Source organism: Lepisma saccharinum, chromosome 1 (assembly GCF_977018435.1).
Source record: "Lepisma saccharinum chromosome 1, izLepSacc3.1, whole genome shotgun sequence".
NCBI classification, from domain to species: domain Eukaryota; kingdom Metazoa; phylum Arthropoda; class Insecta; order Zygentoma; family Lepismatidae; genus Lepisma; species Lepisma saccharinum.
The window spans coordinates 161946453-161959847 of record NC_139229.1 but is presented as its reverse complement, the minus strand read 5'-3'; the positions used below and the strand labels follow the sequence as shown (position 1 = coordinate 161959847).

General features: G+C 36.9%; 1 protein-coding gene across 2 annotated transcripts in view; it reads left to right on the top strand.

The window, feature by feature from the left end:
* Positions 1 to 13395, top strand: part of IFT54 (intraflagellar transport 54) — a 53954-nt gene that overhangs the window by 3968 nt on the left and 36591 nt on the right. For both annotated transcript variants that reach the window (XM_083141541.1, XM_083141533.1), the window contains exons 2-3: positions 1601 to 1718; positions 6889 to 7001. In XM_083141541.1, the coding sequence (XP_082997667.1) occupies positions 1601 to 1718; positions 6889 to 7001 (231 nt within the window). The remainder of the gene's footprint in view (positions 1 to 1600; positions 1719 to 6888; positions 7002 to 13395) is intronic.

Genomic DNA, 13395 nt, shown 5'->3' with positions numbered 1-13395 from the left:
CTGTAATTCATGCACTATTGTCACTCTGTACGGCTTAAATTTAAGAATTTTAGCAGCTCTAAATGCTGTGGTTTTTGAAACACTCGTTTCTTGTGAGAGGCGGCGGATAGATTTCCGAGGAGATTGTTCTAGCCTGTGTCCTATCTCATCGAGTTTTTCCTCAGTAAGTACACGTGGGTTTTTCTATCCACTTTTATTCAGAACTGACCCTGTTACTCTAAACTTTTTTACGAGGTTTAATATAGTGGTCCTATGTGGAACGGGAACCCCAGGAAATTTTGTTGCAAAACGTCGTCGCACTTCTCCACAATTCCTCTTTCCGAAGTAACACTCGACAAGATAAATCCTTTGTTGTATTGTAAACTTTTGTGGTGCCATATTAAGTCACAATCTTCAACACACGGATGCGACACAATTCAACTTCCGAGAGAGGATTATACTGGCATCAGTCTGCAACATCAACAGAAGGGAAAGAGAGCGAAGGCAGGGAGAGCGAAAAAAAGAACAAAAAACACTGTAGCATGCAACTGTCACGAGCCCCGTTCACCAGGAAAGACAATCGCTGATGCCAGACCGCTTGCAGCCGAGTCTCGTAGCGAATGTCAGGGAATGCTCTGTAGAAAAGTCTACCCAATGTTATTAGTTTTATCAATGACCTGACTCCTACAAAAAATTCAGGATATGCCTATGAACCACATTAAAGGTGCATGTGTACAATGGTTAGTTTGGAATTCAACAATCATAACTTGGGCTTTTATGGCTTCTGAATTTTCAGAATAGTGATTGTGCCGTTAAAATATGCTAAACTAATAATGGTGAATAATTGTAAGAAACTATATTGTTAATTAATAATGGAATAGTCATTTCTATTTAATTTTCCACACCATTCTCTCACCATATATGTTGGTCATGTTTTGATTTTGTAATGATTTTACAAATTGTACTAGAATATGAGTAATTCATTTACAGTGGTGAAAATGATTGTGGAACAAGTCTGAAGTTGATAGAAACTAATATGTGCATTTTAAAGACAAAAAGATTTAAGTTATGAGGAAATATATCATGAAAAGTTATGCAAGTGATGGTACTCACGTCTTGCTGCTGTCTGAAGCATTCTTTACCCATGGAAAATGTATACACATGCAAGGGATGAAGGAAAGTACTGAAATACTTAAGCAGTCAAACATAACAATCCTAGCCTACTCAAAATGTGTACATGGTAATGCTGTAAGCAAATAGGATCATTGCTAAGTGCACCACACTTGACCCACCTACTTGGGAGATAATATAAGCACAGGATTAATAAATGGCTATTCACAAAAATAAGTAATCAGAAAACCTGTTGTGTGTGTTTATATACATGTTGATATAGAATGCAATTCATGAACACAACACATGAGTATTATGATAATGATATCTGATTTACACCATCAGAACTTGGGACTTTGTGTGTACAGCTAAGATTAGGGTTATGTTGAATTATATTTGTACATATGGAGGTCCTGACGGTATAGTTTTGAATCCAGTATACATCTATTTGAAATATTAGTTTCCTTACTAATTTTTCTCATCATTGATATATTTCTTTTTTTCATTTCAGGTGATTCAGGATACTGGTTTCCTTGAAGGTCTCTATACTCCTGAAGAAATGGTGTCTGACAATGTGAAGGACAAAGATAGCAAAATTGCATTCCTTCAAAAGCTAATAGAAACTGTCAGTAAGTGAATTTTATATGCATAGTAATAAAACATTTGTTGAAGAATTGTGGGCATGTGTCGAAACATAATAAGTGTTGACCAAAATCAAATTTCCAAACAAGTTTTCACAATCTGGCAGTTGACATAATTTTTTGTGAAACAGAGGTTCTGAGATTAAGTTAAAATGTAAGATATAGTGTAATACTAATGTGTATTTCTGTAGACCTGGAATACAAGGCATGATACACTTCTTCTTCTTCTTCCTCTTTCCTCTTTTGCCTCATAGCGTCGGGGTTGCCTCTATCCACTCCTTCCATCTCTCCCATTCCTTTGCCATCCTCTTCATTTCTCTTATTCCTTTTCATTTCGTTTGTCCTATTTCTTACATTCCTTTTCGAATGTCTTCCGGGGTCTACCTCTTGTTCTCCTTCCCTCTGTTCTAGCTTCCATAAATTGTTTTGCTTTTTTATCTTCGTCCATTCTCACCACATGTCCGAACCTATTTCATTGTCTTTGTGTCAGTTTTTCTTCTATTGGCTTCTGATTTAATTATTCTCTGATTCTTTCATTATGTATTCTAGCTCTTCTCGTTTTACCAACTATCCTATGGAAGCATTTCATCTCAACTGTCATACTTCTTTTCCTCTTACTGGCCAGCTTTCACTTTCGTATAGTAGAATTGGATCCACTACAGACTTATACACTTGTTTAGTTTTGGTATCTATTTCCCTTTTTCCGAAAATGTTCTGGCTTAGTTGGTATTATGCATTGTTAGATTTCCTTACTCTATTCATCACTTTATCATCTATTCTTCCTGTCTGGTTTATGATTATTCCCAGATACTCGTATCTTTCTGTCTGCTCCAGTTCTATTCCATTGCATATTATGTGTATTCTTTCTATTACTTATTCCGTTCTTCCTATTTGCATCACTTTGCTCTTATTTGTGTTTACAATCATTCTTTTAGCCTTTACCACTTCTGCCCATTCTGTAACCGCCTCTTGTAGCTTGTTCTCTGTATCTGCTATTAGTATTATGTCATCTGCATATACTAATGCTTGGCAATGTATCGGTCTCATATTCCAATTACTCACTTTTCTTCTGCTGTTTTTCTTTTGCATACATTTAGAACTTCATCCATAAATACTATAAAATACTATAAAGAGTAGCGGGCTCAAGCTATCCCCCTGTTTCACTCCTTTCTCCATCTTAAATGTGTCTGACATCTTTCCATCCAATCTTACTATTCCATCTACTCTTTTATATGTTGATTTTATTACTAAGTTCATCTTTTTTCCTTCTTCTAAGTATTTATCACATATTGTTCGGATGGAATATACATGATCTTGTTAGCGTCGTCTTCTTGTAATGAAGGGGTCCCGGTTTCGATACCGGGTGGAGGCACATACTGGTTCGGATCCCACTGTAGATCCAGTCCCGATTAGCCTTACTGTGCATAAAGTGGACTTAAAACACCAAATCAATCAAACAAACAAACGTGATCTTGTGTTTGTCTCCCAGAACGAAAAGCAGCCTGTTCTTCCATATCCTTTTCTATATCTTTCCTTAGCCTTAATTCCAATATTTTGAGTATACTTTAAGTGCTATGGTGGATAGACATATTGTACGATAGTTCTCACAGTTGGTTGAGTCTCCTTTCTTATACAGTGGTATAATATTGTTCTTTTCCAATTCTACTGGTAATTTCTCTTCTCTCCAGATCTTATGTTTTCCAATGCTGTTCCTATGTCTTCCTTTACATTCAAAGTATTCTTTCCATGTTTTCAACACATTTTCAATTTGTGTTTCCAGAATATTTGCTTTGTTTCTTACACTTCTTACTTTTCTTCGACCTTTTCCTCTTATTCCTTTCATTATGCACCAAAATCCTTTCTTATTCTCTTTGTATTGTGATTCCACTTCTTCTCCAAATTCTGCCCATGTTTTCCTCTTTGCTTCTCTCACTATTCTTTTAGCTGTGTTTCTTTTTTCTAGATAATCTAATTGATCTTCATCTCTTCTTGTATTGATATATTTCTTCCATGCTTTTTTCTTCTCTTGTAATGCCTTTCTCACCTCTTCATTCCACCATCTGGTTCTTTTTCTACCTGTATTTACTCTTTTCTTCCCACAAACCTCTTCTGCTGACTTGAGTATTATATCTTTGACTTTTTGCCACATTTCCTCTATATCTTTATCTTCAAATGTTTCTTAGTTTAGTTGTTCTCTTACTTTATTCTAATATTCTTGTTTTTCTCTTTTTTCTTCAACTCTTCTGTTTTTACAAAGGCTGTCACAGCGAAAGTGAGACTAATTCCTGTATAGAAAAACAGCAACCTCCATTGGCTAGCAAATGTACTAGGGTGTACTGTTGTATACGCTCGTTGACAGATCTGATGGATCTGCCAATGTAGTCTGAGTTGCACTCACACTGGGCATCATATACACGTGGGTTGTCTAGTGGGGAAAGGAATGATCTCTTGTGTTTGCTTAGAGCACTGGCTATTTTGTTCATTGGTTTGTGTGCGAGTTTTATGTCATATTGTTTCAAGGTCTTGACTAGGCAGTTGGATGTAGTCTGGTGGTAAAGGAAGGCAATCCATTTAGCTTTATCACTGCTGGCTGGGTGGAGTGGGTTAGGTTGTCATACTTGCATTTCTGCTTTGCTGCACCATGTAGAGAGTTGATGTACTGTGTATCCATTTTGAAGTCCTATGTCCGTCACTATGGTAACTTCTTCCTTCAAATCTTCTTCACTTGAACAGTACGAGAAAGCTCTTCTGTAGAAGTTTGATATCGTTTCAAAGTGGTATCGGCTCTACCTATATAGATGTATATATATCCTGGTTTTTATATGTATTGTGTATAGTTTGACTTAATGGCTGCTAAAACTAGTTACAAAGCAAGTCACAGTGTATTTTGACCACGTGGCCTGGCTACCTAGTGCATGGTAGCCTTAAAACTGAGGAAGAAACTGAAATAGATTGACCACAAATGGTAAGACAAGCAAGTTTTAAAATATCTGGCTTTTTATGAGAAAAGGTTTGTTTTGAATTCAATTGATGCTCAGATATTGTAAATGGGTTTCAAACCACTTTGCCTCCACTAGGACTGAACTGGGACCCCTTTATTATAAGTCAACAGCATTAAGAATATACCAATATATATAACATATATACCCTTTTTTATATGGGGTTATTCAGAATGATTGTAAGATTTTTTTTAAAAAATGAGTACTTGTAAGAAAACTCTCCTAGTTTTTTAAAAATTGGTGCTCTGTATGTACACTGTTCCTCACTCTGCAGAATCTACATGATAGCTCAGTTTGTCTTAACCTCATTGCAGCATGTCAGTGGTAGTTTCTGATTCACATTTTCAGTTCTTGGATGCTTGCAGGAAGAGAAGGAAGTGGGAATAGGGTGAGGCTCCATCCCGTTGCTTTAAGAAATCAACACTGTCTTCATTAATATGAGTATAGCAGTCATTCAGTGAGCATATCCAGATATGCCAGACTCCTTACTGTGTCTTCCGCAAAAAAGAACGGACTGTGAATCTTTATTTTCAGCATTGCTCAGGACACATTCACTTTGAGGAAGTCTTGACTAGACCTCGGATTTTAGGGTTTAACCTATTTTTTTTGTTTACAGGTATGTAAGAAATAATAAGTGATGTCAGCATTTCATTAAAAAAACTCAATGACTGATGAAGTTTTATAGGACCTAAAAAAACTTATTTTGATTTTTAGATCCTATTTTAGGTTTATGTGCCTAAATCAAGCCTTTTTGAAGGTTTTTATATATTTTTAAAGGTTTTTACCGGATTTTTATGTCACACAGAGGCATTTGCTTTGTTTGGTCATGAAAAAATTCAATGACGGACGTGTTTGAAACGTACTCTCTGTCGATTTCCTTTCCTCCAAGTCCATGGTGATTTTTCAAAGCCCAAATGTCTGGTGCCACTGTTACCTGTACAGTCCAAAGTGGTCTGATCTGTGTGGTCTTGCTCACTTTTCGCGTCACTTCGGTACTTTGTGGCATTCACGCCTTGCAAACTAACATTTCAGCATTGATGTTTGCAGCACTGACTATGTTTCTGTTGAAATATAAGATGATCGATTCTCACAGACAAAATTGCAGAGTTTGACTGGATAACGTGAAAAAAGATTTTTGCCTAACTATACGGCGAAGAGTGGATTTTAATTGCAAATTTCCAAGGGTAAGTTCTGCCATCGCCGAAGGGTTAGGCAACACACATAATGTTATGCAAGATATAGGTATCCCATTTTCATTGCCGGTGACTATACCTAATCAGCATTTTTCAGGAATTTTGAACTATTTTAAGGTTTTTTGAACCTACTTCAAAATTTTTCAAGCCTACCTTAAGATATTTAAGACCTATTTTAAGATTTTGAGAACCTATTTTAGGATTTTTAGAACCTATTTCAAGATTTTTAGAACCTATTTTAGGATTTTTAGAGCCTATTTTAGGAACCTAAAAGCACACTTTTTAGAACCTAAAAATCCGAGGTCTAGTCATGGCCAACTTCAGCAATAGAATGGGCATTTTGCATCCTCCATATATGAACATTGTGTTTATTCACTTTACTACATAAAAAAATGGTGGATTCATCACCAAAAAACAGCCTTATCGGAAAAAGAATCTCCTATGTGAACTCTTGAGGGTCACTACAGAAATTTTTCCTTCGATGGTGATCATCAGGTGTTAAATCTTGAAACATTTTTACAAGGCAAATTTCAAACATTTAGTGCAGAACCTTAATGATATATTAATAGTAAACATAGGTCACGGGATGATTGTGACAAGTTTTGTCATAGAAATGTGTATAAAATGGCATGTGTGAGTTCTGTCTTGGAAGTGTGCCTTGATCAATTTTCCATTCATCTAGAGAATTTTATATTACTTTTGTTTAGTTTTTTTAGTTATTTGCAACAATAAGAAATGCTTAAATAGATGAAAGAATAAATACAAAAAAAATCTGTATAAAACAAGAGAAATAAAAAGAGTGTTTTTAAGTTTTGTTTTTATATTTATCAGGAGGTAATAAATATAATTGTGTTTGTATAATTACTGGTGCATTTATAGATAAATTGTTGTTTTCCATAATCAACTAGTAATTATTATTTTTAGTTAGTTGAATTTGTAATCTTACAGTAGCCTTTCTAATTTCAGAATTAGCAACGGGAGTTCAACTTACAGTTCGTCCAACTAAAATTGTTTCAGGCCATGATCCTGAGAAAACAAATGAATTGTTACAGGCTATTGCAAGAGCTCTTGATAAGAAGGTAATAATATCTTTACTGTAGGGAGGGGCTAGTGAGTGTGTGTGTGTGTGTGTGAGAGAGAGAGAGAGAGAGAGAGATAATATATATTTGTATATTGTTACAATCATTTATCATATCCAACATAGTGATGACATTAGTTGATATTGGCTCATCAAAGTTACTTAAAAAAGAAAGTACACATATACAGAATCAAAATACAATGTAACAATTTTTGTTACCCGTTAGTTACAGTTAGTTCTACAGACGTCAAAAACGGAATTCCACACTCAGGTGTGGATATTCGTTGGAATAGCTTACATGGTTGCTGTTGGAATTGGACTTCTTTTTTCATTATACAATATCTTGTACATAGTGCTTAAAGAAGAAATCCATTGGTGTCAGATATGAAGTATGTGGTGTTCACACAGTGGGACCTCCTTCGGCCTTGCATTCCACTGGGAATTGCTGGAAACTTAGTCCTTCCCCATTCTAATCTGTGGCAAGACAAAGTTTTCTAGCAACTGGTGGGCAACATGTAAGCTACAACTTGAATCATTGTGTGGTCCAAGGTAGAATTCTATTTGGATGTCTGTCTGTAGAGTTGTTTATGGTGTGTATAATGACTTGCACTAACAAGTAATAAAACTTCTGGCATTATGTTAATGTCTGATTCAATGAACATATTAATGTGTTTAAGTGAAAAACACCAGATTTCATTTTTGGATAACCATTATTGCAGGCCAACTTTTCTTTATTTGCTACCCTTAACTTTTCATAATTATTACAGTTGTATATCTGAAATGCACAGAAACCCACCCACTTTCTTGGAGAGTCCAAATTGTGAAAATCAGAGGTTAACAAATAGTACAGCTCACCGCTCAGGAGATGATCCCAAATGGAAGTGAAGTGACGTAGCGAAAGGTGACTCCACTATTAGGGTTGGGGGAGTTCTCCCTGAGTGAGAAACACACGTGGGCTCACTGTAACCTGTGCAGCAATGCAAGTCATTTAGGGTTACCAGACGTCCTCTTTTACCCAGACGAAACCTTTTTTCAGGTTCTAAAAATGGTCCAGGAAAGTTGGTAGGTAAATTTGGAAATATCCTCATTTCTGAGAAAAAGTCAACTGCTTAACTTCAAGATTAGTAACAAAATGTTATTTGTAAATAATTGTTAATATTTTTTTCGTTTTCAATTTCAAATTAAGGAAATACAACACTCAATTGTAAGGGCAAAGACAATAAATTTTTCTTCCAACAAAGAAAAATTGTTGGACTTTTGTGTCTCTTCTGTTGTCGCTGCTCGCAGTGTGAGGTGTTGATTTCAATGCATTTGTGACCTCTACCGCAATTCATGGTAAGAATAGGTGAGAATATGCGATAAGCTGCAGCTTACTTTGATTTGAGTTTCATGACAGAATTCAGAAATAAATGGTAATTTTTTACTGCTGTACTCTTAGTTTTTACATGGTAGTGGAGAAGTGAAGTTCTGCCGATCAGTGATCTGAACCATTCCGAAACGCAAAAGTGTTTTTAGTGATGACTTACAAAAACGGTTTCCTAACTTTAGGTACAGCACCTTGAATAACGTAGTGTGGAAAACGACCCAAGAAACTGGTTCCCCGAGACGATGACAAGTAGATGGCAGTGCGATCGACCCCGGTGCTAATTTTGTTATGAAAGTAATGCGGCTTAGTTAGTTTTTGGAATATATTGTGTAGATTTGTTTCTCTAGAAAGGCGGTAAGTGAATTGATGGAAACAGTTATATTTGTGGAGTGATTTGGCATTAATTTGGAAAGAAAAGTAAAATAAAATTAATAAATAAATAGCATGCGTAACACAAGAAGAAACATCGTAATGTGATTCCGGACGTCAGGTCTTGGACTGTGTATTAGAGTTTATTTTTCTATGTTATTAGAATATAAATAGTATCCTGAGAGATATTTCATACCGAGGCGACAAACCACAAATGTCGCTTGAAAGCGAGCAGTCGGAAATCAATGCAGCCTTTCGAACCGTAGGGACAGAAGCTCTGACTGCACCGTTTCCTCAAGGAGATTTTACACCAAAGCGACACGCGACAAACGATACGAGGATTTCACACCAAAGCAACACGGGTCATTCAGTCCAAGGCAACTTTCATACCGAAGTGACACATGTTGCTTGGAAAGGAGCCAATCAAGAGCAACATTTCACATCGTAGCGGCATGACGGGAAGCACAGGCCAGCGTTTGGTTGGTGAAATCCTCAAGCGATAAGTGTCGCGTGCCGCTTGTCGCTTTGGTGCGCAATCTCACTAAAGCAAGACACTCATTGCATCCCGTATGCGCGAACAACAAACCACGGCAACATGTTGCAATCTATTGAGGAAATGGCCCAGTCTGAGCAACGCAGAAGTGACAAAGCGACACGTGTGACTTATTGTGTCGCCTAGATCTGTTGTTGTATTGTGCGGTTTATCGTGTCAGACTGAAGGCACCATGTTGCTTGTCACTTAGTTGGGAACTCTCCCTGTAGCGCGTCACTTCGGTCTCAGCACCCTTCCTTTAAGGAGCTTTCCGACCGAAGTAACAAGTAGCACGCGAATACGCCATATGAACGTGTCGTTTGCTGTTTGGACCCTCATGTGCAATGAATGCTATTTTACAGTCTGGAAGTGTGTGTCACTAGTGTGACAGTGTGAACATCCCGTGTCGCTTGTCTCATTGGTTTGAAAGTTTCCTTACACTCATGTCCATGGCACTAAGAAAGTTTTGTGGGGTTCCCCTTGTCGTTTCATGCAATCATCATTATCATCATCGCCGCGATTAGTTTAAAGTGGAAGAAAAGAGACAGTACATATCCAAAATTGAAATGCCTCAGTGTGTATATCTATAAAAGAAATGATGATGGTGATAATAATAATGAACCTAATTCAACACAAAAATTTAGTTGCCAAGAGCATTCCACGCGTATTTTTTCTCCCGTATTATTAACGAAAGTATGACGATAACAGGACGTGGTCGACTGTCTAGAACGTTCGTTAATATCTTCGCGACCACTGTACCAAATATCATAGCAATTATCACATTCAAAGAAATGCTTCATGTAAAAGAATCAGACGTTGCAGCGAAAACTCCATTTACTTCCATTATAAGCAGTCGAACACCAAGCACCGGGGTCAACACCAGCGCCTCTAGCGGATGATTTTCGAGTGGAACCAGCCTGAGAGCGCAGAAGCATGCCGTTTTCCACACTACGTTATTCTAGGCGCTGTACTTTAGGCCTGGAAGAAACAACTCTGAGGCAAAATGCCAATTTATGTTATTTTTTTAAAGTAAGAGACCAAGTTTCACAACCGTATCATATTATGGGCATAGTGAATAAATATTAGAATATTCAGATATTTGCCTATAATGAGGCCTATTATTAGTTATAAGAAAATGCTGTAAAATTGATTTACAGGGGTGTGTGATTTATAAGCTCACCAAAACACCAGTAAGCACAAAATGTGTGTTCAAAGTGCTGCATCTTCATTGAAAGTTAACTTTTTGCACTCTAGAAATATCCTCTTTTTTAAAGTTTGTCATCTGGTAACCATAAAATCATTCCCGTATATATATATATCAACCATTGACATAGTAGAGGGTTCGTACATGTATATGTAAGAAATAAAAATTAGTTATTCAGGAGTATAGAAATGAATCTAATATATACAGGTGAAGGTAAAGTTAAAGATCCCTGTGCATATAGCACTGTGCCTTGAAGGCACATTTAGGTTATGTGAGGGTAGGGCCACACATATTTTTTATGGTGGCCATCTTGGAGATGATGTGATCAGCACCACTCTGCGACTGCCTTTACTCTTCCCCCACCAGGGTACCATTTGATTTGAGGCTGGGTGGGCCCTGGAGCCACTTTATGCGGGGACAAGGCCGGAAAAATTCCAACCTTAGTTCATCCACCCTGAGTTTCTTGCATGGCAGTTAGACTAGAATCAGATCAGAGTAGGATTTCACGAGAAATGCAGTAGTGAAGGTTCCTTCAACCTATCTTTAATCAGGAAAAAGTTATGACTGCATAATTTGAACAAATGTGTCATTTTCCAGGTGTCAGAAAACAGTGTCACATATATATCACATCACCCCCTTCCCATTTTAAAAATTTTGAGTTGAATTCAATATTCCGCTTGAAACACACCAATGTGGTTCCCCCTAAACCTAACCAACCTGTTTCTATCATGACCAATTGTACCCAGCCTAACTCCAATGTGGTTCCTTTTAAGCCTAACCTGTTTCTATCATGACCCATTGTACCCAGCCTAACTCCTTTACTTTTTATAGCGGGTGTTAACCTGCGATTGGTCACGGGTGAGCGCCGGCTCACTTTAAATTTTAATGAAGTGCCATTTTAACGGTATTTAAAATATTGGCCTGTGGTGCTCTCTAGCTGACTTTTAGAGTTTCACGAGCGACCTGATCATATTTTTATGAGATGACGTAAACGGTATTATTAGAGAGACCATTGTTGTGGAAAAAGGGTCAGAGTAAGTGCAGAGCTCACATGCAACCGATTATGTTATATATTTTTTTTATTTACATTTGTGCATTATTTAGTCAACAGGTCTATCCTGTTTCTAGTGAGTTTTCATACCTATATGTTCTTGTCGTGTTAATAGAGAATTCGAAAAGTGTTGCTGTGAATTTATATCATATCAGATTTCTGGAGATCAGATGGAACTACATCAAAGAAACATGCGTCTTTTGTTAACGCTGAGACTTGTTGGCTTCGACGATGTATACTACGCTGTTTGAAAAAAACAAATATTAAACAGATCCTTACCAGTACAAAAAATAAATTTAAAAAAATGAAAATACGGTGATGTATGCCTGAAAAGCAAGGGTGAGCACTGTGCTCACCAGCAACTGTGCACGACCGATCCCGGGTTAAGGGACTTTTCAATCACACTCTAGGCCCTTATATGTGACTTTGATAACATGAGATCAAGAATTACACACACACATACATTATATATGTGTGTATGTGTGTTTGTAAATGTAGGTAGGTAGAGGGGCCTTTGGTAATATTTTGCTGGGGGCCCAACATTTGTAGATCCGGCACTGCTTGTTATACCCTGGTGCCTTGTGGTTAATGTCTACACTAAAGGCTGAATCAAACAACTGGATTTCCAGTAGGAATGCCCTAGTTGGTGCTGGACTGGCTACTGTGCTAGCTGCTAGACTGGTTTTGACTATTAGACCATGTTCTAATTGCAACTAGCTTTCTCTGCAAGATTATGTGGATCAATCAATCAGAGCAAAAGTTTAGTCATGTGAAGATAATCTGTGAGTTTGCCAATCGAAAGATTTTGTCTGTGGTTTCTATAACCGAGATGATGTACATTTGCGTTCATTAATATTTAAGAATTTATCCAAAGCAATAACATTTGTACATGACAATTGTGATTAGCCGATAATGATAATCTACTGGTGCATTAAATGTTTGGCATACTTATTTGAACAAACTATTTTTTTATGAATGAATTCTGTGCATCACATGTATGAATATACAGTGCAACCTCGATTTTACGTTTTTCGCGGGACCAAGCTGAAAAAACTTAAAATATGAGAAAATGTAAAATTGAGGAAAATTTTATAGCATTTTGCTCTATGGGACCATGAAGATTGAATGTATAATGTTCAACTGGTAATGTAATGTAAAATTGGGATTCCACTGTACATACCAGAGTTCATTAAAAAGCTTGTTGAGTACACCTTAATTACCATGTTTTCTTTGAAGGCAATTTCTAGACAATACTTTTCTTTTAATTATTTTAATTTTAATTTTTGATAACACCAGTGGCTGGCTATTCTTGTACAACATTCTTCGAATCGCTCATCCATCTTCTTAGCATGTCTGCTCTGCACAATGCCTTTTAGGTACAAAAATATACCAAGTACGGTAACAAGTATGATGTGAGATGAAAACTAGCAGATGAGCCAGTACCACACAACTAGTCCAAGTCCAACTGGAAAATCCAGCAGGAAATCTAGTCTCTTGTGATTTGGGCATTAAAAAGATAAAGATAAAAAATACACAAGAGTTTTGATTGCTTGATTGATTCATTTGGTGTTTTAAGTCCACTTTATGCACAGTAAGGTTAATCGGGACTGGACCTACAATTTAAAGTGGGATCCGAACCACTATGTGCCTCCACTGGGTATTGAATCTGGGACCCCTTGATTACAAGGTGACGACGCTACCACTATGCTATCGGGGAGGCCAATATTTATATTTAGTATTAGTACAATTTTAATTATTAGAAAATGGGACTCTATCACTTACAAAATGTTAGGATAGATGGATTAGTGTATTCACTAAAGGTGAATAAATATATCAATCAATCCTTTTCACAATAGTAAAAAGCATTTATGGA